Source organism: Drosophila gunungcola, unplaced genomic scaffold (assembly GCF_025200985.1).
Source record: "Drosophila gunungcola strain Sukarami unplaced genomic scaffold, Dgunungcola_SK_2 000001F, whole genome shotgun sequence".
Classification (NCBI taxonomy): domain Eukaryota; kingdom Metazoa; phylum Arthropoda; class Insecta; order Diptera; family Drosophilidae; genus Drosophila; species Drosophila gunungcola.
The window spans coordinates 16,243,272-16,268,501 of NW_026453197.1; the positions used below are offsets into that span (position 1 = coordinate 16,243,272).

Consider the following 25,230-nt stretch of genomic DNA (forward strand, 5'->3'; position numbering starts at 1 on the left):
AATCGACTTTGTATTCGATAAATATTAGATGTAGCCCCATCGATTAAAAATCACCCGCGAAATTTGAAAACAATGGTTATGTTCTTTATTTTAAAATGTTTAGACATACACTTTGTTAAGCATACAAGTTACAAAGTTACAAATTACACAGGGGATATTACAAAAATAACAAACAGCACTACTCGGTGCTCATCCGGTAAATATAAGTGACAATTTGTAAAGCTCGAGAACTTGCTACGGATTAGTCGCTCAAACGATAAAGACTTCTTACTTTGATAATACCATTAACCATGTTAGAGTTGCACATATGGAAAATTCTTTGTATGATTCGGCTAACAAATAACATATCTAAATAAATTGGTACTAAATATATATAGTTATGGTGTGTGTGATACAAAGGATCGGTGGATCCAACAGAGCGCTCGTGTGGTTTGGTGGACTCACATCGGCAACAGCGAATGGCTGACACTGCTCTCGTGGGAGACGGGTCGCTCGATGGTCATGGACGACTGCGGCACCTGGCTGTCGGTGCTAATGCCCAGGCTGGCGTAGATCTCCTTCATCACGAAAAGGATCGTATCTTCGGAACCCCTGTGCGAAAGAAAGCATAATAAATGATTAGTAGGTCTATATGATAGTTGAAGACCGAGATGATCACTCACCAGTAGCACACATGGCTGCTCAGGGCAAAAATGTACTCGTTGATGAACTCCAGAGGCGCTTCCTGGAGTACATAGTCCACTCGCTTCGAATCGTTCAGCTTGCCCAGCGGGAAGTCAAGTTCTATGAACTCTGGTTCGGAAGCCGTGGTCGAGTTGGAATCGGTTCGATTTCGCAGTTTGCCGGAAGAGCTGGCCACAGAGAGCTCGTCCTGATCCTCCATTTGCTTTTGCAAGGCCTGTGAAGAGGTCTGAAATAAGGATGTTGCTTAAACTGGTCTGCGATGATAAAGATGTATGCATCCACCTGACTAGTCTCCTTTTCTAGCGACTCTTCGGCTTCCTTCTTCACCTTTGTCACTGTGGCCAGGAAGTTGACACTGTCCAGCGTGGTCTTAAACGTGTCCATGAACCTCTGCTTGATGTCCGCTCCCACCCGTGTCATCGTCTCCTTTAGCTCCAGATGCATCCGCTTGCGTCCCTTGTGGTGGGGAATCAACACCGGCCGAATGCCATTCATATCCGGATTGACGAGCGCCTCAATCCGATAGGCCACCGGATCGAAGGGATGGAATATGTTGTAGAAACCCGGACACGTGGGCAGGTGGAAGTCGAGGCCAAGCTTATCGATACCACGGATTGTCACAAACATTCCAATGGGCGAGCCCAGGGCAAAGAACTTCTTCGGGTGGAATATGAGCTGCGTGTACGTGATCACGGGCTGGCCCGTGCCCTCCGGTCCCATGGCGTAGCTGACTTGTTTGGGCAGAAGGTCACTGGTCGGCAGCTGGACCTTCTGGCTGACTTGCTTCTGCGGCAGTTGATCGGGATTCTCCTTGATGGATAATAATAACTCGCTTTAAAATATGTATAGATCGTAGCTAAAGATAAACCTACTTTATTTTCCTCCTCGCTTTCCTTGAGCGGCTCCTGATGGCACAGCAGATCGAACAGGATCAGCGAGCCGAGACTGTGTCCGGCCAGCGAGACCCCTCCGTTAAATTCCGGATGCCGCATTCGGTACTTTAGATAGACATCATTGAGTGCATCGGCCACTGTGTTCATGATCTTCTGGCAGTACTTTGGACTGGTGTAGAAGAGCACGTCGAGCAGTGTGTCGTTGGTGAAGTTTCGCAGGCGTGGAATCGACTCCAAAGTGATGGACTTGAGCTTTTCGTCGATGCCCAGCTCCTCGGAGTGCAGGTGACCGTGCCAGGAGATGGGCAAGACCTCAACGCGACCCACCAGGCCCATGTCCGTGGAGTTCTTATAGTGCGATTGAACCAATTGCTGGGCAATAACCCGGAAGTCGTCAACTGTGAAGTAAAGTAGGTAAAAGTTAAGTAAATGTGACACGTATTTTCCTTTATAAAAACCTACCAACTTCCTCCACCGAACGCATTTTCAAGTCACAAGCCGATCCAATGCCATGGACCATGAAGAGCAGGTGATCCACTCGCTGCGATTCGCCCTGTTCGATGGTGAAGTCATCCAGATCCCGTTTCACCACCCGCGGACGCATGGAGCCCTGCGTGCTGGCTCCCCAGGTGTCCGCATTCTGTTGCGGCAGGAAGTGCACGATGACGGTGGGTCCGTGGAAGACCACCTGCTCGCCGCCGGCCAGCATGATCTTCTGATGCCACTCGCCAGTCTCCGCGGATCGCTTGTACTCGGCCTCCAGCAGAGCGGCCGTATCCTCGGTGTAGGGCACGTACTTGGAGTCGACGCCCTTGTAGAACCAGGAGCAGCGCCTTACTTCGATGGCCTTTCCCTCCCAGTAGACGGGTGTCTTCGTGCGCTCCTTGATGTTCACATCGTAGCGGCCGCCCTCGACGGGAATTACCAGTGTGGAGTCGTCTGAAAATGAGGTCAATCTTGAGATGATTTCCTCCAACTATTTTATAGATGCTTACCCAGATTTAGGCCTGTTTCTAACAAGGCTGAATCATAGTGGCTGAATGGTGTCCAGATGAATTTCGTGTCCACACTGCGTTTGTAGAACCAATGAACCACCACTGGTGAGTAGGCCTACAAAGAATGATGATAAAATACCTTGTTCTTGCTTTTTTCAATATTTCATCAACTTACGATGGCCACTGGAGGTGTCGCCACCTGACCCTTATCGCTGCTGGCATTGGCCATCCTGAGTTCCCTGAGGATCTCCTCGGGCAATTCACCCAAGTGCTGCTGTAGTAGATCCTCGCCTGTCTGGCGATCGGTTTGCGTGGGAACAGGAGCAAGCGTTGAGAACTCAGAGCAGGCCGACGAGGGCGGCTCGACAAGATTAGAGATGGGTGTCTGCGAGCGCTCCTGCAGCTGCCTCACAGCCACTCCGCTGTGCACAATGTCGTACTTGAGTTCACCCGGACCAGCAGGTTGATCCTGCAATGGCGGATTGTTGAAGAAGTTCTGGATGCGCTGATCCTCGTTGGCTTGCTGGATTTGCGACTGCGTCTGGGGCACTTGATCGAAGAAGTTAACCGGATCGCAGTTCAAAGCTGGAGCAGCAGGTGCTGGAGCTGGCTCAGGTGCAGCGGATGCCGGTGGAGGGGCACTGGGGCCGCCAAAAAAGCCGGTGAAAGAGTTGACACTTGAATTTGGATACGAATTTTCGATTGAAGTTGGTGCCTGGTCTTGCGCTTGCTGAGATTGGCTCAGCAAATCGAATCCCAGAGGAGCTGTGGCAATTCCTGAGCCAACAGCCTGCGGAGGTGGCTCCTGGGCCAAAGGTGGCGGTGCAATTCCTTGCTGAACTGGCAAGTCCGGAAACGCACTGCTTGGTGCTGGAGGACTTCCAAAGAAACCAAAGTCCGCGGATGCAGCTGCTCCGGGTGCCGGGTTAAAAAAGCTTTGCAAGGGCGATGGAGCAAGTGGTGGGTGATTGGGTGCTTCGACCTCGGTCGGCTGTGCAAAGAATCCAATTGGAGGTGGAACCAGTTCCTGTCCCGTTTCCTGAATCAAAGGTGTAGCTTTAGTTTGCGCAAATGGACTAAAAACTGTTTGTGTTTCGGAGTTGCTCTGGAACAGATGTGAGGTGTTAGCCTCTGGTGTTCCAAGGAAACCAGGCGGAGCATCCACTAACTCAGACGAGGATTGGGTTGTTGATATAGGAGCAAACAACGTAGAGCTCGTTGATAAAATTGAAGAATTTGCAGCTGGAGGCGGAGCAAATAAGGAAGTAGTCGAATCGACTTGAGTGGGGGCAAAAAACGAAGAAACAGTTGAAGTTACAGGATCAGTAGCACTTGAAATTGCTGGTGGCGGAGCAAACAGACCGCTGCGATCGTTGGATCCAGTTGGTGGTGGTGGATATAAGGGTACACCCTGACTTTGTCCCGATAAAGCTGGCACTGGCACGAACAATGGAATCTTGCTTCCAATGGCGCAGATGGAGCTGTTTCTGGTTCTGATGGAGCACTCGTTTCCGAGATGGTCGGTGGAGTATCTTCCGAAACAGGTTCGATAACAGCAGGACAATATAATGGAACTTCCTGGGCCGCAAAGAAGGAACTGCTGGGAGTTGAAGATGGTGGTGCAGTTGACGAAACAACACTTTGAGTGGTTTCTGCTGGTGGTGCCCCTGTAATCTCTGACTGCTTGGATTCCTCTGTTGATTTTATATTCTCCTGTTCAATTTGCGGTGTAAAAAGATTTATACCCGTTGTCGCTGGAGGCGGTGGTGCAAAGAATGGGATTCCTTGAATCGATAATGGTTCTTCGATCAGTTGTTCACTTGCAGTTTCCTTTTCAATCAGAGCAGTTGGATACTTCTCCTTAGTTTCTGTCAACGGTGGAGGATTAAAGAAGGTACTGGCCGAGGATGTTGGAGCAAACAAGGGAATTCCTTGGTCTGATGCAGGCCCTTGGACCAGTGTTTCCAAAGCTGTCGAAGGTTCCTTTTGGATCAAAGCACTTGGTACTTCTTTGTCAATCGATTGGGGATTGAAAAAGGGAATGGCCGAGGAGGATGTTGGAGGAGCTGCGAAGTGGGGAACACTTGCAATGTCAACTGATGGATTAGCAACACTTGCTATTGATGTTGCTGGCGGAGGAGCAATAGATGCTGCTGGTGGAGGAGCAATAGATGCTGCTGGTGGAGGAGCAATAGATGCTGCTGGTGGGGGAGCAATAGATGCTGCTGGCGGAGGAGCAGCACTTGCAATGATAGCTGCTGGCGGAGCCGAGAATCCTACACCGATTTCAGCTACTTGTTCTGCGGTAGGAACTGCGGGACTGTAAACCGGCGGTGTATAGAGTGGCACTGCTTGGAGGCTTTGGCTTTCCAGTTGTGTACCTGAATTAAATGGTCCTCCAAATGGATTGAAAATTGCCGATGGCACAGATGTGGTTGGCAATGGAGCAGCAAAGCCAGTGGAAGCAGCAGTTTCCTGTGCCGTCAGTGGACTCTTGTAGAGACGAGTGCCCTTTTGCAGGCGATATGAAGCCTGACCAGCAGCTGGTGGTGGTGCAGCTGCAACGGGCGGTGCTCCTGGCAAGGGATTCGGATGTGAAGATGCTGGGACAGCAGGCTGCACAGCTGCGGGAGTGAAGAACGCTCCAACTGCAGGTGCTGGAGGAAGGTTTGCTGGTGGTAGTCCTGCTGTGGTTGAAGGGGGAACAGCTCCTGGATTGAAGAAAACTCCTACTGCGGACGTGGAAGGAAGATTTGCTGCTAATACTCCTGGTGTACTCAAAGGTACTGTTGGAACAGCTGGTAGGGCAGCTGGTGGAATGACTCCTCCAGTGAAAACGGAAGGATCTGTTGGCGGTACTACACCTGGGGCGATTGATGTCGCTGCAGGTGTAAAGAACCCTGCCACAGATGATGGAGCTCCAGACGGCGGAACAGGTGGTGCAAAGAAATTTCCCACAGAATTGGGAGCTACTACCTCGGTGGCGGCACTCGGCACGAAATAGTTACCTCCTGACGGCGGAGCTGGAGTAGGACCCCCAAATAAGTTGGTCGATGAAGTTGGCGCTCCTGTCGAAATGTCAAAGTAGCCTCCTGTTTGTGGCGGATTGGGTTGCGGAGTTGGCTCACTGATTAGACCAGTGGCGGATTGCACTAGGCCTGAGATGTTCTGCAAAACTCCCGTGGGCACAAGGCTGGTCAGTGAGAAAAGTCCTCCTTTGCGTTCCTCGACGGGATGGGGAGCAGGCTGAGCTGATATGTCAAAGGGAGCAGGAGCAAAAGCAGGGTTTGCTGCAGGAGTCGGCTGAAGCTGCGGAGGATACGGTGGCGTTTGGAACGATGGAGCCGCTTGAGGAGCCTGTGGAAGCTGTCCAGCTTGTCCGGATTGCTCGGAAAATCCGGGAATGGGAGCGTATGTCTTCTTTCTGGCCGTTAATCGATAAGTATTAGGATTTCCCGCTGCCGGCGTTGGTCCAGGAGGAAGTCCAATGTTCGGTGTCGGCACCTCAGTGGGTGCGTAAAACTTGGGCGGCTCGGGGGCAACCACTTCATGCGCCGCCGCTGGTGGAGCAGCGTAAAAGGGAGCCGGTACCGGAGCTACTGGCGGTGCGTAGCTAGCCTGCTGAATGTAATTGGGCTGGATTTCCAATCTGGGCTCCTCCGATGATTCCCTGCTGCCGCCGGCGTAGATTCGCTTCGAGAAGGTCGAGAACACGTTGGAGGCCACTGCGGGCAGGGCGGTGAAGGAGGAGGCCGCCTGGCTCAGCAGCGAATCGTTGCCCGCCTCCTGAGGTGGCTCCAACAGAGGATTGGCGTTCGGATCGCCTGCTCCTCGATATGGACTCGATCCTCCTCCTGCGCCAATTGAATCGTCGCTGCTGGTGTTCAAGTTAATCTCGTCGAGGGCTTCGCTGTCGTCGATGCTCGAAGGCTGGCCAACGGTTACCAATGATTTTGGTTCTGAAATATGAAAAAGAAATCTAAGATTAGAGTGGATTAAATATATAAGATACTAACACTTAGTTTAAGTATTTTTCGCTTTACTTTTCTTCCATTTTATATTTATTTTTATATTTTGGAAAAGATTTTGATATCTGAACTACTTAATTTCAATCTAAACCAATATTTTCAAACTAATTGAAAAAATTACCATTACCATTAAATTATGCGTATTATAATTTTATAGACACTTTTATTTTTACATGATATTGGGAGTTCAATAGCCACTCCATTTTTTTTTTGTCAGTAAAATATTAACTTATCCACAGATCTTAAGTCCTGCTCCATCGTAATACTTAATCGACTTTAGGTGCTAACTCGAAAGTGGTTTAGGTGGGTGGGGCCAGTTCCCCACTCTCATCATCATCTCATTGTGCACAGATAAACAACAAACATAAATCAAAACACAAAAGTAATGGGCTGTAATGAATGCAAATTGAAATCGACCAGTGGACAAACACAATTAAAAACGGAACCGCTTCAAACTGGTTTACGGGTTCGCACTTGGAACCAGAGGTGGATTTAGACTTGATGATATAGATTAAGAGGTATTCAAAAAAAAAAAAACAGCCAAAGACGCAGAAAATTCCGCGTCATTATAATTAGGCTACGAGCGCTCCCCCATTTACTTGCTTTTCATACTCTTTTCATTTGATATGCTCTCTAAAAATTGTTTCCGCCTTCAATTTTAAATGATTTTAATGGTTCAACCATTTGATTAACCCATAATAGACAGCAACAACCATGGGGGAGCAGGCAAATAAACAGGTCAGTTAACGTTTTGGAGCGGGCTTAGTCCACACACTCCAAATCCTCCAAATCGGGTTTTTTTCTAATGCATTCGGGGGTGTCATAAAAAGCCAAATCTTGACATTAGCGGCACCAAATGCCATGGCATTTGTTGGAGCTGAACTGCAAAGTTAGCGGATGAATGCGAAATGAAAGCAATTGGCCGTAAAACATGGCAAACGTGTCATCTGGCTAGCGAATACGTCAAAGAATTCACCTCGATCTTGAAACGTGATTGGATCCGAAGCGGGTATTTGCTGCCGAAAGGTTTTCACACCTCGACTATTTTAAGAACTGCATTGTTCACATACTTAAGAGCGAGTTTGGAATTTTTTTTGCCGCAGCTGCATAACCAGATTTGGCGTAACAGGCCATTGATTTAGAATTATGAATATGCTAAATTATGGGATTTAAAATGCGATCTTTGCATTAACAGATAGAGCTGAACACTTTAATTTCCTTTCTCCCGAGCAATTTCCATTTAGTTGAGTATAATCAACTCTATTAATCAATTTAATGAGTTAGTTAGTTAGTTACTTAAAACCGTTGTATGCATCCTATTAATATGTTAATATTATAACTATAGAATTGAAAAATTATACATTTTATAAGTGCATATTAAAACCTATGGATTCGTTGGAAATATGGTAAGAGTTCAAATAAATTATAGTTCTATTAACTTATTATCAATCATTAAAATAACTTGAGCACAAGGTACTCATAGAGTACAATTTCTGTGTACTTTACTACAGCGTTCATATATGTTTTAAATGTAAATTGAGTCATTTTTTTGGGTTTTACACTTTTGCTTTTAGCCTAATCTTTAAAACAACTCGAAAGAGTCAAATATTAACTTAGCCATGAAGGTTAATACAAATATTTTGTTTTTGTTGGAATTCCGATAAGAAAGTGATGAATGAAAAGTGTTATGATGCAACGTTTTAAAGCAAACAACAATTTTCAGATTATAGCTGAATGTATTTCTTATTTTAACTGATTAAAGCATTGTTGTTTCGATTTATAGAGAAATAAAAAGTATAGTTTTTCATTTCTTTAAACAACCGCCAAGTTAAAAAACTTAAAACCACCACTAACTTATTGTGATGTATTTTTTGCCACTTTAAAGCACTTGACATTGTCGACTTTGCTAGTTATGAGCGCGTCTCGTGAATTTTTGTTGTCACTTTTAGGGTCGTCATTTGTAACGGCTAGGCAAAGATTAGCTTTGGCAACTGCTTGGGGTGGGGCTTGGAAAATATTATTTAACGACGAAAAGTTTCCAGTTTTCAGTTTAGAGCTTGAGGTGGTTTTTTTTTTAATATTTACAAAATGCTCGCAATGACAATGACGCATTACAACAAATGTGTTAAAATAAATATAGACGGTCGCTTCGTCTAACCGCAAAGGTGGAAAAAGTAGAACAGCATAATTCATTCAAATTGCTCCCCCCAACAAAAAAAAAAGGCACACACATAAAAAAATGGAAGAATTTTTTTGTTTTACTTTTGGGCATGACATCATAACCAGATTTCGGGCACTTCAGCGCTCAAAAGAAGAAGCATCTGAAAGATCTTCAACTCCAACTCTGGGCTCAGTCCAGTCCGTCTTTCTGTCCCAAGTGCCTGCACATAATGGCACTCAAATAAAACAATTAAGGCCCACATGAGCACGTCAAGCACGATGAATCCATTTGCAGGATACCCAAGCATAATATGTATTCGACAAGGCAACAACAAACAATGCCACTATGCCCCCAAAGATTGCCATCAATTTGGGAATTTAAACGCTTGGCCAAAGGCTCGTGCAGGTCGCATGCCAAAAACGCGGTCCAAAAATCTCAAACAATACAAAAAAAAAAAAAAATCAAAAGACGGCAAAAATGTTTGGCATTGAACCCCCAGGCACAAAAAAAAAACAAAAATCAAAGATATAACACAGAAAAAGAGACCGAAATTAAATCAAAATAAATCTCAATAAAATGCGTGCTTTTTGGAAATTGCGCGACGCGTCGAAGATGCTGAAGAAGCTGCTCGAGACGACGGCCAGTCTGCGTCTGCCGGCGGCTAAATAATATAAATAAACTGGGCTCGACTGCCGATACTCTATCCCAAAGGTATTCCCGTTTAGGCCAGAGCATTGTTAGCCAACCAGTAATTATAGCGCTTTAAAATATTTATCCAATGTATTTCCTAACACAATTCTAAGAAAATAAAACTATTTTAATAAACAATTTTTTTTTATTGATCAAGTTGTTAGTCTATAATCTTCTCATATAAAAACCTTATGTTTCATGTCCAAAAAGATATTGTCTACTTCTAAAAATTGTTTTGCTGAATCTATCATCCAGTTTTTCGGAAACATTTATAAGTTTTCTGCTTAAGTGTGTAAGTTTATCTAGGGTTCTCTTAAATAAATGAATCATATTTTTCCCCAAATAAGTGTGAGTACGTGTTGGTTCCCTTTTGGCATGCATTTCTTGGTATTCAATAAATTCAAGGACGTACTGCATTTGTTCTTTTGTTGAAGAAATTGTCTTGGCGCGATCTAGACAGCTTTGAAGAAATTCCACTTGAGAGGCACATTTTTCAGAATATGATGCACGACTGATGGCGTCTTCCAAAGATTTCCTGATATTGTTGAATATATTTAACCATGAATCGTCTGTATCAACATGTTCCAAGAGTTCGCAATTATTTTCCAGTTCCGAGGGAAAGCCACTAACGAGACTCTAGGGTTATATTTTTAAATTAAACCTAATGATTATACTTTAATAGAAAAATTCTTACCAACAGAGTTAGCGAAATAAATATGAAGCAGAAACGCATATTTCAAAGTGTTTAAAAGAACTGAATACCCAAAGTAATATCCTTTCTATTTTATAGGAAGTCCTAAGTGTAGACTTTCGAAAAGGTCTCCAAATGTAGGTATAAATTACCTGAATTTGTTCCCAAACCTTTCAGTTCCTCTTACAAATTACTTCACCATTTAGTCCTTCATTCAAGGACAAAATAACAAAAGATTTAGGCAACAATAAACAATAAATAATAAATATTTAAAATTATATATTTAATATTTAAACTAAATATAAAATCACTATATCTTAGGCAATGCATAATAAATTACATGATTTTATATTTTTGTTAATGTGAACAAATTTTAGATTTAAAATAGTTTTAATTTAAATGCATTCAATCAACTCCAAATAAAAAATTAAAAAAAAAAATTTACTGTTTTTATATTTAAATTATTTGGTGTAGGCTAATTATACGTTTTATGACAATGTATTGATATAATTTTCGAAGGGTTTGAATTAAGTTTTCACAAAATTATAGTCTCAACCCTTAACAAAAATCACGTTACCCTTTAAGGGAAGTTTCAGGACCGACAAACAAAAGACTTAGGCAACAAACTCAGGTAGCCGCAGGTTCAGGTGAAAAAAAGGTGACGGGACTCGCATATTTTCGAAGGTATTATTCGGTTTTTTTCCCCGGGGCACATGAGGCACTTCGAAATATGCTAATTGTGTCAGCCGCCCTCTGCCACGCCCACTGACCCGTGACGCATCTGCCACAATCTCGCTGGCTCCGGGTAATTCCGATTGTGGACTTCTATGACACTATCTTATCGATTGAAGGTGTGGTGTTCCTTTTCAACTTTATCTACCTCCATTTGCAGCCAATTGTTCAATATTTAAACAATTTATGAGCCACAAAAGCACACACCACATTCGACTGCGACAAGTACAAAAAGGTCAGTAATTAGTGGAGTTTGTTTTAGTCAGTCGACATTCGTGCTCCAGTGAAAAACAAGTGCTCCAGTGAACTCCCAGTGTCAGTGAAATAATACCGAAAGGATTAAGGATAACAGTGAAGTAAAGGACTAAGTGAAATCATCAGCATTAAAAGTCTGAAAACAACCAAAAGCTGACACCGCCTTGCACCAGTTCGTTCTTCGAGAGGCTCGTTTGACTGCCACTGCGAAAACAAGTTGGTAATTTTTGATTAACACTCTTGGGACATGCGTACGTGTTTATATATTCATCATAAAATTAAATCAGCCTCGGCGGCTTCGATATGTGAACAGCAGCACAAACCAAATCACAGGCCGGGCAAAGCGGCAAATGGAACGATAATCAAAAAAATCGACACAAAACGATTGCCAAATATTTAATTTGCTTTATTGAAAGGGGTTTTCTTTTGCGTTCGATGCCGGAAAGTTGTTAATTGTAGCAATGCCCGAAAGCAGGATTAACTGCTAAAGAAGGCGAGCAACAAAATTGATTGCATAATTATTAACGAAAGCACAATAAAAGCGAAAAATTCGCAAAGTGAAAATTGCGTGAGCTGCATAAATTCTCATTGCAATAAATTTGATTTTAAAATGTGGGAAACTCCTTGGTTGTCTGTTTCGAATTTTATATACCCTTGCGTCATTTTTTCGTTTATGAGAAAGCAGTTTTACAATTATTTTATGTTTAACGATTAAGAATTTGTTACAATACTTAAATAAAAGTTTAATTTAATTTTTCACCAAGTTACACGATATTTACAAATACTTTAAAACATACAACTCTTACCAAACGAAAACTTTGACCAAATGTCCATTGTCTCCGCAGTGAAACCACAAACTTAGTACTTAATAACCCAATTCAATACCAAATATAGAGTGGTTCATTGGTTTCTGCCTAGCAGCGCAGTATTAGGAAGGCACGTAGGTCAAGATGGGCACGATTTTGCATGAAAAATACGTCAAGTCAAGCTCAAGACGCTTAACAATTTGTCTTACAAGCTTAAAAGCACCAGAATCATTGTGCTTAAGCCTCGTAGTTGTGTTTACACATTTTTGAACCGCCAAAGGTTCTGCAAAAATAACAAGAAAAACATCTTGTTTAGTGCCACACATTATTCATGGTCAAAATAATGGCATAGTTTCGTTCTATTCTCGGTACACACAGGTACTAGAGTGACAAGCCCACAATAAACGTTTGGCAAAACTAATTTCTTTGGAATTTATAAGGCCCAGGTAAAGGAAATAGTGCCGCTTAACCCATTCTTACTCACAGAAAGAGAGGGAGGAAGCCTCAACGTTTCCGCATACACTATTTAAATAAAGAAATATACACACTGGCCCACTATATATGTACGCGCTTGTATTTATTATGATTTTATTGATGCTATCAGCAGCGACTGACAGTCTGAGTTGTCATATTAAATTCATTTCACGCTCCATTTTAATGCGCCGGCCAGTCGGGTAGTCGAACTTCCTACACAAGTTCAGAGTCGCTCTGTTTTGCCTGAATTTTGACGACTGCCGATACGATTATTTATTCACTTTGCATGCCTCCAATGCGGTTCATTTTTGCCATAATTATTCCCTCAAAAAAAAAGGTCAACATGCAAAGAACTTTGTCAGTACAAAATCGCAAAAGTTTAATAACTTTAAACTTGAAAACATTTTGATTGAGTTTTTTGCTAAAAAAATAGGTTTAAGGACACGGTAATTCAGGGGTATTCTTGCGATAAAACTTAAGTTCAGTTTGGTGACCCATTGAATCCTGATATTCCTGGAGTTGATAATTAATTATATATATTAATATTCATGAATTTCTATAAAATCAGTGAAAAAATTGTTCCCAACATTACAATACGTTAAAATACGTTGCCTTCGCATCTTAATTTTTTTTCGCCCTACTGGTTAGAATTACGTCTTATAATTAGTTATATTTAAATCAATTTTTATTTGAAATATAGACCTTTGTAAGAACGATTATGTGGACATCGACATGAAATTAGTTTGCGAGTTTTTCAAACAAGTTACAGGTATTCAAAACGGAAAGTGGGAAAACTCATCTCAGCATTAAAGGACTTTTTTGGAGCAAAGTATGGTGGAATATAGAAAAGATATAACAGCTTTGAAAGAATTTCTTGATCGTGGAAAATTATTGAACAATAAAGTTCCATGCAAAAAAGATGGACTATGCTTAGGGATTTTGAGGAGTTTCTAAATATCCTTCAGTAGTGTGATAGCCACAAACCTAATGACAAAAATAATCTAAATACGGACATAATTAATTCGACTTATTATGAAGTTATGATAAATAACTATAAAACATTATCTTATAGTTAAACAGCTGATGATAAATATGTTAAATTAAAATGATATGTATTAATTACGTCTTAACAAGATAAGATCTTGACATTTCAGCTGTGATATCAGCATGTTTAGTGTTGAGAATGATACTGGTAATGGTTGCATAACAGGTTGATGATACTATGGGAACAGCCAACTGAGCAAAGATATTTCCATGGCGCTGCCACCAAACAATCGTGTCATGAACAAATCCAATTGTGGCATCAGCTCAGCTGCTCCAGCACGTTGCTTTTGGGTTTATCAGTGGCACGCTCTTCTAGATTCCAACCTGTGGCCATTATAGCCATGGCTATATACCTGCTCCGTCGGCCGAGTAAAGAGAGTCGAAACAACCGAATCAAATCGAGTTGAGTTGAGCTGAGCCGAGTTGATCAGAGCAGAGTAGCAATGAGCAATGAGCTGCGAGCTGCTCCGCTGGCCGCAGCTTGTGTTTCTGCTTTCAGTTTCATTTGAGACGTTGACGCGATCGCAAGCAAAAAAAGCAGCAGCTGCCAAAATCGCAGCCACAAACAGCAAATACAAGTCGCGCATGAGAAAAATATATTTAAACGGGTTAATCCAATACACAGCCGAAAATCGAACGCTCTTAATTTTATACATTTTTTGTTTCGGTCGCTTGCAGTTTGCCGAGCGTAAATTTTTAGCTGCAAGTGAATTTCTGTGTGGTGGAGTTTTATTGTTGTTGTCGTCGACGCAATTTGCATAATCTGCAAAGTTAATAAACAATGCAAAGAAGTGGGCAAAACTCATAAATAAAGTGCACCGCTTAAAGTGTAATTAAAATTCATTGAGATTTTTTCGTGCACAAGCAGCAAGGAGAAAACAAGTTTGTTGCCTAAGTTATTTGTTTTGAATTTCAAAAATTTACAAAAACATTTAATAATAAGTATTAAAGAAAAAAGCTGGAGAGTTGATTTGAGCCCAGGCCACGTCGACAAGGAGTTCCATAAAAGGCAAGTGAAAGAATAAATTTAAGCAGCTACAACCAAACGTAGGTAATCGTAACGAAATCTATAATTAGATATAGATCAAATAACAAAAGCGAGCCGGAACAAATCAAGTTCAGCAAAGAATAAAATGTGAATCAATTTATTGCACAAATCAAAGATCACACCAACATTTTGTTCTACGAACTGAATGCTATTAGTTTTATGGTTCTTACTTGTTATTCCTAACCCTTCAAAAGGCCGTTAAAATCAACAAAACAAATCAATTGGTTTTTCAATGTCAAGAAAATCAACAATAAATGCGCGTGGGTTCTCTAAAGGGTCTGCCCCCCGATTCCCCCATCCACAAGTATTCATCGCTGATGATCATCAAATAAAGCTGCCACAATTAGAGTGCATTTCAAGTCGATTCCGCTGACACGAAGGGGCTAGTCAGAACGAAAAGGGGGAACGGAAAGGGGGGGGTTTGCCAAGCAAACGCAATTTGAATTTATAATTTTCGCAATTATTTTTCATTAATTTGTTGAGGCCATAAAAACGGCAGAGTATCGTCCGAGTGATATAAAAATCATAGCGAAAATAAATGCTTACGCGCCTGTTAATCACATCTCGGCGACTCCACGTAATTGCAAAAGCAACAAAAAAGCGAAAAGAAATATGTAAATAAATAAAAACGGACAACGTGCTCGCCTCTGTAATTTGTTTATAGAACCTTTTTGTTAAAGCTGTATATTTTTTTATGAGCCCCAGCGAATCAGCTGCTGACGGCTATTGTCACTGATTAATGAACTGCCACGGCGGGATTTGTTTTTCGGTTTTTTATCTAAGCACCTTTCCTTGATTACAAAAAAAATGCCTATAAATAATGAATAACCTCATTGCTATAGAGATTAAGGTCTAATCTTATCATGTCAGAGCTTTAATCAACTGGGATTTAATAAATTTTTGGTTTAAATTTAAATACAAAGTATTGCAAACTGTTCATAAATTAAACATAATTATTATTAGGTTTGTCAATTATTATTCAAAGTTAAACTAACTATTTTTAGTTTTATTTATCATTACTGGCAGAAACATTTGGGTTATTAATTGTATTTCTAGCTTTGTATATCTTATCTTCCTTTTGCACTAATAAATCAATTTTGTTGTCTAAATCAGTCAGTAAATCGTTCAAAATGGTATTTATAGACAAAAATAAGTACCCCTCTTAGAAAAGAAAGTTTTCACCGTTTTTTTTTTTTTTATCATATTTTCATTTGTTCTTTGTCAAAATGTATTTCCTAGCGAAAAACTTTCTTTCCCCGAACAACTTTCAGTTTTTTACTTTGAACTTGTTAGACTCTCTGGGTTCGAAGTAATCTTCACCAGAACTACGTGACCTGCAGAGGCTAAGAATCTTAAAAATAAACGCTGCACAGCATTCACCTGAAGATGACTTGTGAATGGGAATTGTGCAATGGTTTTTAACATTTAAGCCGATAAAAACCAATGATGGAAACGACAGACAAACGTGTCTTTTACGTATATATCATGGCTAAGCTTTGTATAAATAAAAGAGAAAATACGAATGGGTAGACCTTAAGAGAGGCCTAAGCTCTGGCCATTAAATTGCATGATTCCCCTCTGACCGCCAACCGAGTGACCTTGCAACGCACAAAAATGTACAAATCAATTTGAAGCTGATTCAGGCAGCCTGCCAAACGAGAAAAACGAACGCAGAATATTTTAGCTTAATTTATTTCCATTTTACGCATCAATGCGATATATTTTGGATTTTAACTTGGCTGTATATTTCATTTTGTTTTACTTGTTTCTTATTTTTTATTTTGCGGCTTTGCATATGGTTAATTAATAGCAGCTGCTCGTTTCAAGGGGGTAAAACGCCCCTCTTCAGAGCTCTCTTCACGCTGCAAATCACGAGACGAGAGCCAAGAAATCAATCACTCAAATTGATTTGTGGGTAATTTGTTATTCAAACAACTCCAACACAAAAACGCCTGCAAAAATGCAACAATAAGTTTAAATACACAAACGATGAATGCACAGCAAAATAGCATATCGTAAAAACGTTTGCATGGCGAATTAACCAATGTGTTAATTACATTTGCTTAATTAAATTTTATGAATTAAGCAAATTGAAGCTACAAAGTTAGCGTGTTCCCTCCGACTTTAATCAAGTTTAAACATTTATTTTTATTCATAAATGAATTCACATGTATGAGCTTTACACATCCACGAGAAGTCGTTTTTTATGGCAAATTTGTTTTATTGTCAACGTCGTCTTCGTTTTCTGTGTTTCTATTTCCCTCACCTGCAGCAGGTTTAACAAAACCTTGACCATATCTTTTTATATATATTTTAAATACCTTACCCGGTTTTTTTTCAACGAGCTGCTTGGACTGTTAGTTGAATTTTGGCCACACTTTTCATAACATACAAGTGTTTTACTTTTATTTATGCCTGTTTTCACTTAATAATTTAGAGTTCTGTGCAATAAGGCCTGTTTTTATAATTTAGCATGCTCATAAATATGCATTTTGTAGCTCTATTAAAATCTCTCAATAGTTTTATTTTACGAAGCTACATTGTATTCCTTATTTAATAAAATTTAGCCACTTATAAAGTGTTATCGATCAAATTTTAGAATCGTTTTTCAACAAGGTAAACAGCAGATTAGATCAAAGTCACTTTTAATATAAAAATCGAATTATTATTTAATTTATTTCCTGAAAGTTCTAGTTTCGTTTTGATATTTATAGAAAGACCTTTCTTACAGCTTATATTTAATTATAATTGGCTAGGAAATAGAAAGGTCACGATGTACTTATTTGCTATTTAAGCAAATAAATAAAATAATAGAACTTTTTTTTGGAAATTAAAAAAAAATGGAGCTATTTTATTATTTTATTCAATAAGTTCAAAACCTTTCAAACTAATAAATTTTGCAGAATTTCAGAGTGCAATAGAAATTTCCTTGAATTTTTGCTCTGTTAATTTGCTATAAATGTTCAATTTGTCAGAGTTAATTATTTAAAATGATTTTAATAACAAACAAAATGATAATCGCAACGAGCAGTCATAACATTTCACTTTTCCACATTGCGAAAGTGTTGAAAAGAAGACAGAAAACCTATAGAAAAACTAAAAATAACAGTTGAACAAAAGTGAACTCGAAATAATAATGAATAATTGCGTCAATTAAGTAAGCGAAAGAAGTCAGCCAATCAATCAATCATTGAACCCGCAAAAGCTTTCCAAAAATTGTATATTGACATGTGTCTCGGTTGTTTTTTTCCGCAGACTTTGATGGTGACAAGTGAGGATTGGCTAGAGGCATAAATATCGAACGAAATGATTTTGAGAACGCAGCTCTGGCTGGGAGTGCTTCTGGTGGCACTGCACCTGAGTCCCACAGTTTCTGGCCTGGATGAGGATTACGGCGGGGAAATGGTTGGCTCAGCTTTGGGAGGCAACGATGAGATCTACGACCCGGCTCAACTGGACGCCGAGGTGGAATCGGAGATGCAGCAGCATCGCAATAGTTTGGACGAGGATCAAACCGAAAGTTCACACACCATAGAGCTGGAAATGAGCACCATGAGGCCCATGGAGGGTAGGATGAACACCATGGCTCCCTACTCCGAGGAGAACACAGATGCCGAGTTGATGGAGGATGCTCCAACGCAGGAGCGGGTAACGAAGGTCGACAAACCTTCTCGGGACTACTATTATGAGGACGCGGCCGAGGATGCGATGGTGGCCAGCACCACAGCAAGGGTAGTCACCACCATGATCCCCGAGTATGTGCGTCAGGCCAAGGCAGAGAGATATCCACAGCGAGATCAAGAGCACAATTCATCCGACGAGGAAGAGGCCACCAAATCTGTGGATGAAGAGCAAGTAGAGCAACATGAACCCATTCCGCAGGCCCAAATCCAGCAACTGCCCAGTCAGGACAAGCCCAATTCGTTCAAGTACTCCGCCGAGGAGGATTACTACGATGAGCCGGCGGAAGTGAAGTCACCTCCCACTACAACAACCACACCTTTGCCAATTCTGAGGGCTCGTTTTGGTGGATTCCCCTGGGCCACCACTCAGGCAGCCCCCAAACCTCCAGCTGCCAGTCCTACAACCTCAACTACTTCAACCACCACGACCACAACTACGACAACCACATCAACAACCACGCCCAGTCCCAGGAAACAACCCAAACAAATCCAAGTGAGCGGTGGCTCAAAGCCGGAATTACTGCCGGCGGATCAGCTCCGCAACTACATCAAGGATGTATACATTCGCATGCCATTGGCCGTGATTGTGGATCCTTCTTCCGCATCCCTGGAGCAGGCCAAACGACTTTACATCGATGCTTTGCAGGACAAGAACATCGACATCAAGATTGTCTTGGTTACGCTTAATGGAGCAGGTGAGTCAATATAACTGTTAGTCCCAAAATGTTATTATATATTCCTATATTTCCTAAAGCCCTATATCAGTTTTACATTCTTGTAACTAATTAAATGAACTGTAAAGTAGTCATTATTAATGCTTGAAACTAGTTTTCATTTTTAATTTAAAACCCTAAACCAGAAAAGTTTCTCTGTTTTTACATATACTAAACTAAAAACATTTAAAGTTCATATTTAAATAATGTAGCCAATATATGTATGTATTTTCTCGTTATAAACCAAATAGCTTTAAAGTTCTAAATATGAATAATAATATACACTACTAATTTTATTTAAATTTGTCTTACACATAAGCTTTAAATCTATTTGGTTTATAACTAGTAAAAAAATCAAATACCATGCCTGAACTTTAACTAATGGAATTTTCCTATTCAGGGGCTCCCTCTGCCTTTAGTTTCAACAATACCCGCGAGTTTATTGCCGGGTTGAATAGCACCAAGGAGCACGAGGGCGGCAACTCGTTTGTGGGCGTGCTCCATGCCGCCGAGCTGGTTCCCTACGACAGTGCCGTTTTCATCTCGACAGCAGCGATACCACCACACACGGAACTGGTCCAGGATGCGGCCATCACACTGCTCAAGAAGAGGATCAGGGTGAGTTGATCTAACGAATTCCTAGAGATATACCTTTACTAGCTTGACTAATCTCAAAATCTCCTGAAAACCCCTTCATATTTTCAGCTGTTCCTTCTTTGGTATGGTGAGCGATCGGGCAGCGAGAATGAAACGGAGGACGCAGTGGGCGGAATCCTGGGCGAGGTGGCCATCCGATCTGGTGGCGAGATCATCCACATTGTGAGCACCGAACATGGACAGCACATAGCTGGCAATACGGTGAGATATGAGCGCGATGATAGCGCTGGCAAACCCGACCCGCAATTGGGGTAATTAAATTGTGCGGGCCAGAGCCAGATTCGGCGGGGAAGGCCTAAGTGTTGAGAAACTGAAAGTGGCAACCAGATCCAGCCGAGTGTTGCCCAAGCAGCCAACTGAGACGGAGCCACTTGGATTACCTCCATCGCCAGTGGCCAGGCGGCAACGGAGGCAGGTGGTGCTCAACTTGTTGTCGATGATGGTGCATCTTTTGTTGCTGTGCGGCCACTGCAAAACTAGGTTATGGAAAGAAAAGTGAAGGGCAAATCTGTTGATAGAAAGGAAGCCTAGACAAAAATGCCGAAACTTAGCCCACACAGCGAAAATGGCAAATCAAGTATTTTGTACTCGAATTCTTAAATGCGGAACCAGAAATTAGCATATTGTGAATTTCCTGAATTCGAGGTTTTGGAAAGCTTCAAAGCAAGAGTATTTTTAATATATTTTGTATTGTTTAATGCGCAATTAATTAATTAAACATTTTTTTTACGAGCCTATAATTTTGAATTAGGGGACATCTTGGCCGATCAAGCCGGATTTATACCGAAAACAGTCCTAATCATTTTTTAAAGTATCTCTGTTTTTTCAGCTCACCCTGGTGGCGGACGCGTATCAGGGCGTCCAAGAGTTGGATCTGCCGGTGGACACGACGTTGTCCAGTCTCCATGTGCGCATCGATGCGAATATGAGACGGGCCTCGATGGAGACGCCGAATGGTGGTTAGTCTTTCTCGAAAACCGAGTTACCAAGCACCGACTCCAATTGCTCTACCGCACTTACTAACGCAGGGTTGTATTTTAGTGTTTAGCGACTTAAATGTGTAGGAGTCTGTGCCAAGCCTACCTAGATCCTAAGTCTAATCCTCTTGATAATGGCACAAGCTTTCAATAACTTCCCAGAAAGAACGACAACTGTACTACTGTGTAATTTATGTCCTTAGCTCGTAAGATCCTTGACTAACCCCTGAAGACCCGCTGCTCTCTAATCCCAAGTCAGCTATGCTGATTCTTGTAAATAGCCGAAGTCCCAACGCTTTCCTTAACCAAAACGCTAGTATAATAATAATGCTCAACAAAACAACACTAAACACTTAATTGTAGTACAAAGGAATTTTCAATATGTATGTTTACTGTTTTACAGATTTAAAGTAATCAATGTTTTAGCTTTTAAGGGTACACAAATAAAACGAAAATGATGAAAAGTAAACTGGTCTAACACTTAAACCACACAAAAGAAAACGATTTTAAATTAATATGTTATCAGAAACTCTTTAAGAATACTTTTATATAAATAATTGTAGCACAGTCTTAATTTTTAAAATCGATTCTTTTGTGTGTGAAGCTATAAAATTATGAATTTTCTGACTTCACCTTAACACTTTCTCAGCACTTTGTGTTCTAGTCCCTTTGTGTTTCGTCCTGAGTGGTGAGTATAAATATGTGTTTGTGATCCAATTTAATCGTAGAGCACTTTCAACTGTCCGGCACAAAATGTTACTGTTGACTAACTTAAACCGTAGAATGGTTATGAGAATGGATCAAATAAAACAAGCGTTCCCCCTAGATTAATCATACGCCACGTCGAACGGCCAGACAAAGTCCATTATTGTATATATATATAGGCAATGAAGTGGAGATTGCACGGGGTCAGACAAAAAATAATTATGACTCAAAAATGATGGAACAAAACGTTTCGAGTCAAAACAGCGACTTATCGGACAAGCTAAAAAAAACAAGCGAAAGTATTGCAATCTTTTAATAACTTTTGGAACAGCCGATTATAAACAAAGTTATCTCCCGGAAGTTACCAATACAAACGCGTTACTATACATGTCCACCCTGAAGAAATCAATTTTTCGGGGCGGTTTTTTCATTGCCTGCCTCAACTCCAAACTGATTGTGACCTTTCCAGCGAGATATTTAAATTTAAAACTCCATAAAAATCGCACACACAAACATGCTTGTTAGGTATTTGGCAATAATATTTGCAAACTCAAGATTGACAAATTAATAGGGGTATGGAAACCAGAATGGCCATTTTAATGGCATATTATGCCCCTTTGAGTCTTGATTCTGTAATAACTTTTTAACTAGTTTTTAAAATGTGTCTTTTCTGCAAATCACACACTGACATACATACATACATACGTTTTTTAACAACAAAATTAGACAATCCGCCTCACTGTCAAGGGCAAGTTCACAAACTGCCCAGTTTTCGTTGGATTTTTACACTTTAGGGCTATGTCGTCAACGTTGACTTAGACCGGCTTTTAAAATGCCTCTTGGCTAACAATTCGGCGGCGTTTAATCGTTCGTAATTCGCTGGTTTCACAAGGAAAAACAATTGTTTTTGTCGCGATTTTTTGTAGACGTGTTTTCTTTCACAACAACTACGGCGCAGCTGCCAGGCCAGGGTTGCCAAGGTCTCGCATTTGCAGCCCGACTAACGCTAAATTAGTTTATTTTGTGTTTGTTAATTAATAATTATCATTGTGGTTTAAAAAAACGACTTTTAGTGTCCAGCAAATTAAATGTTTATTGCACAATTTCAATGATTTAATTAATATCGAAACCAATTGTGAATGTGTGGCAACGCCAGGCAAACACCTGTAACAGCTGTCCGCGCTGCGTGGTGAATGGCAAACAGCTGTTCGATTTTTGTTTATTTTTGTGTTTACTTTTTTTAGAGATAAATTTGAAGAAACTGGCAAAATTTGTCGGAGTTAATGCCACTGAGACTTCAAATCCCCAAGAATTGGATGCCTACGTACCACTTAACAAGCTGCGACGCGCGGCAATCTTCAAATTAAAACTACAGCCCGAATTAAATGAGAAATACAATGTCTTCGTGCGCGCCGAGAGAAAAGCGGATGTGTTTTTGGGTAAGTGTTATAGAAACTGAGAAACAAACAACCTGGCGGTATTGATTGCCGCACCGAACTGAGCCTCCGTTAGCTAATGAATTGCTTTTGGGGCTCTGTTTCGAGTGATAAGATCCCCGGGATCTGTTCGGTTTGCCCCAATGAATACGAATCTCGGCTGATAACCGTGCTTCAACCTTGGACGAGAACGTCAGCGTTGACGCCATCATCGCTACATTTCCATATAATGACAAAAACACGTGTGCGCAGCTGATTCCCATTTGTTATTCCTCATTTCCCCACAGGCGACATTATCAAACGCATCGATAGCTACTACAAAAGCGGACAAACAAAGGCCAAGTCGGCCAAAATCCAGTTTCCCGACAAAGAAAAGGACACCGAGAAGCTAGAGGAAGATGTGGACTCGCCGAAGAACGAAATTGAAACCTTTTCGGAGAAGGAAATCCAAAGAACTCCGAATCTGAATCAAACCCTATTGGGTGCCACCACCGGACAGCCAAGAAGCACCCTAAATGCCATGCTTCTCCAGCGATGTGGCACCAAAATTGAACTGGGGACACAATCCCAGCTTCTGGTGACTGCTGGGCAGACAGCCTCGCTGCTTTTTGAGGTCACCAACATGAAATCGGAGGCGGTTTACTCCACCATTCAGGTCACCGACGAGCGGCGCTTCCTGGTGCAGCTGAATCCCACCAGGTTAGTTTACTTAAAACCAAACTCAGCCTGATATTTATGCGATTTTATCCTCTTTAGATTGAATCTGCGCGCTCTGGAGACGGCTACAGTGCGTTTGACCGTTTTGGTGCCCACGGGCACAGTTCAGGGCACCACTGATCGGATTACCTTCACCAACTATGGTCGCGAAACATCCACCCTGGCCGTTAATCTCAAAGTGGTGAGCAGCATAGATGCTCAGGTTTGTCAGAGATCAGATTTAAAAAAAAAAATTGTATTAACCCATTGCCTTATCATACTTTTCAGGACTCTACTGGTCCTACGTTGTCCTGGGAGTTTGGCAGCCGCTGTGATTACCTAACGCCCGAATCCCTTAATTGTGGTGAGCGCTTTTGGACGCTGGACGTCACCGCTCAGGATTGGCAGTCGGGCATGTTGCGTTTGCAGGCCACTCCGCCCGAGGGTCTTTTCTACAGGAACTACTTTACCGCTGGGAGCACGGAGCCGCTGAAGGCCACCTACATGGCCTCTTGCTGCGAGCCAAAGGTCTCGCTTGTTGCTTTCGATGCGGCAGGCAATCAGAGGAGCCTCACCATCGATGTAAGGGATGTGTATTTGAACGAGGCCGCCATTGCAGCCATATGTCTGGGAGTTATTCTACTTATTCTGCTGATCGCGGCCCTCATCTGGAGCATTGTGTGGTGCTGCCGGCGGAGGAAAACAACGCTAGAGCTGCCCACATATAGATCCCACTCCACCAGGAGCATGGAGTAGATTGTTGTTATGTTATATTGTGCCAAATGCTAATGCAATTCGAAGATGACTTGAAGAAGTCTAATAAAAATGCCACGGAAGACCATATTAGGAGTTTCGTCTCAAATGGACTTAAATTTAAATTAAGCTATCAGCTGAGATAAACCAGGAACAATATACTTTATGACTACCGTACTCGTTCGATCGCAAAGAAAGCTTACTTTCAATATTTGATAGAAGAGTCATAATCTATTTATAGGAAAGTTCGTTCTAGGAACTTTACTAGATGTAGAGTTGCTGGAGCAACAAGCTGCATTTAAATTTAGTATTAGTAACTAAGACTAATTTAGGGATATTACTATTTCCAGGTTTCATAATTGCTAGTTTTCTTTATTTAAACCAGACCCACGATTATTTTTGATGGTAAGCAAACTTGGTAGAAATCAAAACAAGTGCTGACCTGTCTTATTTTCCTATAGATTTTTCTAAGCGTTTCAAGTTTCTTGTTTTTGCTGATGTGAGACATAGTGAACCAAAAGGGGTTGAAGGTCAAGAGCCTGTCTTATCAGCTTATCACTGGCGCACCCGAGCAACAGGTGACCCCCACCCCGCGTTGGATTCCCGAGCGAACCGTGACCCACTTACCGCGGTTCAAGATGCCAGCGATGAGGGCGGGCGCCGGCGCCGGGGGCGTGGCATGGACCACGGGCGGGGCGGCGGGCAGCAGTTGCGGCTTGTTGGGAAAGTCGTCGAAACTGAGCCCGGTAACGGAGGCGCTTAAAAGTGGATTTTTAACGACACGCGTCGGGTTTGCATTGTTGTTTATGCGAGCGGACACGTCACCTTTCGATCTTTCCGACATGTTAGCGTCCGATGTGAGACTTTAAACTGTGTTTTTTCAATGCGTACGAGTGCTAAGGGTACTCAGCTAGCTTATAAACTTTTTTCTCAAAGGATTTTTACACCCACGACTGTTTTTTAGGCGGAAAACCCGAGAAAACTTCCAGGCAGGCAGCTAGCTGCTTCTTCCCGCGTTTGACATTCACCACGAAAAGCTTTCGACCAGGGCTACAATGGCTGCACAAAGATATGGTACTTTTTAGACGTATTTATTCTAAGAATTTTGT

General features: G+C 41.7%; 3 protein-coding genes across 7 annotated transcripts; 1 reads left to right on the plus strand and 2 right to left on the minus strand.

The window, feature by feature from the left end:
* Nucleotides 1–62: 62 nt before the first annotated feature.
* On the minus strand, nucleotides 63–25,142 carry LOC128263157 (uncharacterized). The gene is given in 9 exon segments (XM_052997899.1): nucleotides 63–591; nucleotides 663–910; nucleotides 967–1,494; nucleotides 1,557–1,975; nucleotides 2,040–2,516; nucleotides 2,573–2,687; nucleotides 2,748–4,033; nucleotides 4,036–6,531; nucleotides 24,749–25,142. Coding segments are annotated over 9 exon segments (5,937 nt in total). The 5' UTR covers nucleotides 24,966–25,142; the 3' UTR covers nucleotides 63–440.
* On the minus strand, nucleotides 9,579–10,267 carry LOC128263160 (uncharacterized). The gene is made up of 2 exons (XM_052997905.1): nucleotides 10,146–10,267; nucleotides 9,579–10,087 (listed from the first exon to the last, which is right to left on the minus strand). Exons 1-2 carry the CDS (start codon nucleotides 10,182–10,184, stop codon nucleotides 9,641–9,643), a joined length of 486 nt encoding a protein of 161 aa, XP_052853865.1. The 5' UTR covers nucleotides 10,185–10,267; the 3' UTR covers nucleotides 9,579–9,640.
* Nucleotides 11,168–24,211, plus strand: LOC128263158 (uncharacterized). Of its 5 annotated transcripts, none has more exons than XM_052997903.1 (9): nucleotides 11,168–11,230; nucleotides 17,757–18,879; nucleotides 19,298–19,515; nucleotides 19,603–19,755; nucleotides 20,384–20,513; nucleotides 22,481–22,675; nucleotides 22,960–23,371; nucleotides 23,429–23,591; nucleotides 23,657–24,211. In XM_052997903.1, exons 2-9 carry the CDS (start codon nucleotides 17,808–17,810, stop codon nucleotides 24,122–24,124), a joined length of 2,811 nt encoding a protein of 936 aa, XP_052853863.1. In that variant the 5' UTR covers nucleotides 11,168–11,230; nucleotides 17,757–17,807; the 3' UTR covers nucleotides 24,125–24,211. The 5 variants fall into 5 exon arrangements, with proteins under 5 accessions (XP_052853863.1, XP_052853861.1, XP_052853862.1 ...); XM_052997901.1 differs by having other exon boundaries at nucleotides 11,208–11,345; XM_052997902.1 differs by having other exon boundaries at nucleotides 11,220–11,349.
* Nucleotides 25,143–25,230: the final 88 nt, after the last annotated feature.